The sequence below is a fragment of the Sinocyclocheilus anshuiensis genome, unplaced genomic scaffold, assembly GCF_001515605.1.
Source record: "Sinocyclocheilus anshuiensis isolate Anshui unplaced genomic scaffold, SAMN03320099.WGS_v1.1 scaffold1994, whole genome shotgun sequence".
NCBI lineage: Eukaryota > Metazoa > Chordata > Actinopteri > Cypriniformes > Cyprinidae > Sinocyclocheilus > Sinocyclocheilus anshuiensis.
The window spans coordinates 775,731-777,667 of record NW_015548215.1 but is presented as its reverse complement, the minus strand read 5'-3'; the positions used below and the strand labels follow the sequence as shown (position 1 = coordinate 777,667).

Sequence of the window (1,937 nt, the reverse complement as noted above, 5' to 3'; positions counted from 1 at the left end):
CACACACACACACACACACATACACATACACACACACTCTCACACACACACACACACACACATACACACACACACACATACACACACACTCCAGCGTCAGCAGCGATGAACTCTGCAGGAACTTCTCTCTGAAATCTCATCACTTTTTGTAATATGCATCACTTCAAAGCAGCTTTACATAAATCATGATGTTAATTCCTATAATATATTAACATCTTCATGCCTAATTAGAGCTATAATAATATATATATATAATATAATATCGATACATTTTGTGATGATATAAACAATCAAGCAGTTGACTCCTGCTGTATAGTGGATCGCTTTCCGAGAGTTAACTGTGTGCACTGCTGTTCAAACCTTTGGGATCAGTACGATTTGTAATGTTTCTTAAGGATTCTCTTCTGCTCAGCAAGCCTGCATTTATGTGATCAAAAATACAGAAAAAAGCAGTAATATTGTGAAATATTATTCTAATGTAAAACAGCTGTTTTCTATGTGAATCTCAAGGCAAGCTAAAGTAAATGCAGGCTTGCTGAGCAGAAGAGAGGTTTGTGCAGATTATAACAGACTGCGAGAGTGTGAAGCGTAATTATGCGTCACTGACAGTTAAATGATGCATATTAATGACAGGGTTAAAGCTTCGGTCATACACACGGACAGCAGTTTAACTGTAGTTATGGAACAATATTTATGTCACAATTACTGATTAATCGACTGATAGCGGTTATTTGATCTAATCACAATTGTTTCAATTTCAATCTGTTTGCCATACATATTAGTTAGTTAGAAAGCAGTCTGTAAGTAGCCTCTGATGAAGTGTTTTATGTAGTTGTAAAGCCATGTTAAAATGAAGCATGATTATGATCTGCAGGCAGAGAAACTAGCAGAAATCTAGATGATCTGACCTAGCTGGAGATGACCCAAACACAGCTGTGTAACGCATCACTAACCAACACACCATTGTTTGTAGCACGATACCGCGGTATTATCGCGATCATAACCACGGTGTTCAGTGAAGCTCTGTTTGCGTGAACACAGTTCTCTTCAGTGCTAGTGTGTTTACACTCATCTCCCTCAGTTTACCACGGTATTAGCATCTGATAGCGGGTCACGTGACCCTCCGTTTATGAACCACATTAAACATAAAGCTGACGGTATATTCATAAACTCACATCTGTCCGTGTCCTCCTGCAAGTCCTGCAGCAGAGAGAGATCTGGAGAAAACAACACAATCAGAGAGAGAGAGAGAGAGTGTGTGTGTGTGTGTGTGTGTGTGTGTGTGTGTGAGTGTGTGCAGCTCTACACACCCGCCATCCTGCGCCGCTTCTACATTTAAGCCGCTTCTGTGCTGATGACCAACACAACTACACAAACTACACAAACTACACAAACTACACACACTACACACAAACACAAAAACGCGCGCCTCGGAGCACTGCCTTTAACACGCACGCGCTGACGGCAGCCTCTAGAGCGCGCACGCACGGAGCGTCACGGCGCATGCGCAGTGAACTCTTATTTATTTACATTATTTAAAGACTTAAGCCGCTGATGACAGCAACAGTGTTTTAACTGTAATCTAAGAAAAAAACTTCACCGCGAATATTAATGGTTCTGGTATTGAGAAAATAATTGCGACGTCGCTAAATGACTAAATGTAAATGCATTTCAAGATAAAAGTAATATAGTATTACTGTAGTACACAGTATTGCCATTCTATTTTCACTCAGAATAAAGATGATAATAGTAAATATATTGTAAAATGCATTATGAATCACTTAAAGGTAAATATATGAATAACAAACCTGTTTTATTTTTTTTTTATAAAAGCGCGAGGCAGCAATTCTCCCTTCATTTATTTATTTATTTACTTACTTTTGTTTTAAGGATTTCTTAAACTTATTATTTAAATTTTTAATGCATTTAATTTTATT

At 38.1% G+C, this 1,937-nt stretch overlaps 1 protein-coding gene across 1 annotated transcript in view; it reads right to left on the bottom strand.

The window, feature by feature from the left end:
• Positions 1-1,470, bottom strand: part of LOC107653880 (serine/threonine-protein phosphatase 4 regulatory subunit 1-like) — a 3,231-nt gene extending 1,761 nt beyond the window's left edge. Inside the window, exons 1-2 of the mRNA XM_016440750.1 lie at positions 1,311-1,470; positions 1,176-1,217 (exon numbers count right to left, since the gene is read on the bottom strand). Coding sequence (XP_016296236.1) covers positions 1,176-1,217; positions 1,311-1,317 — 49 coding nt within the window. The 5' untranslated portion in view covers positions 1,318-1,470. The remainder of the gene's footprint in view (positions 1-1,175; positions 1,218-1,310) is intronic.
• Between the last annotated feature and the right edge of the window lie 467 nt (positions 1,471-1,937).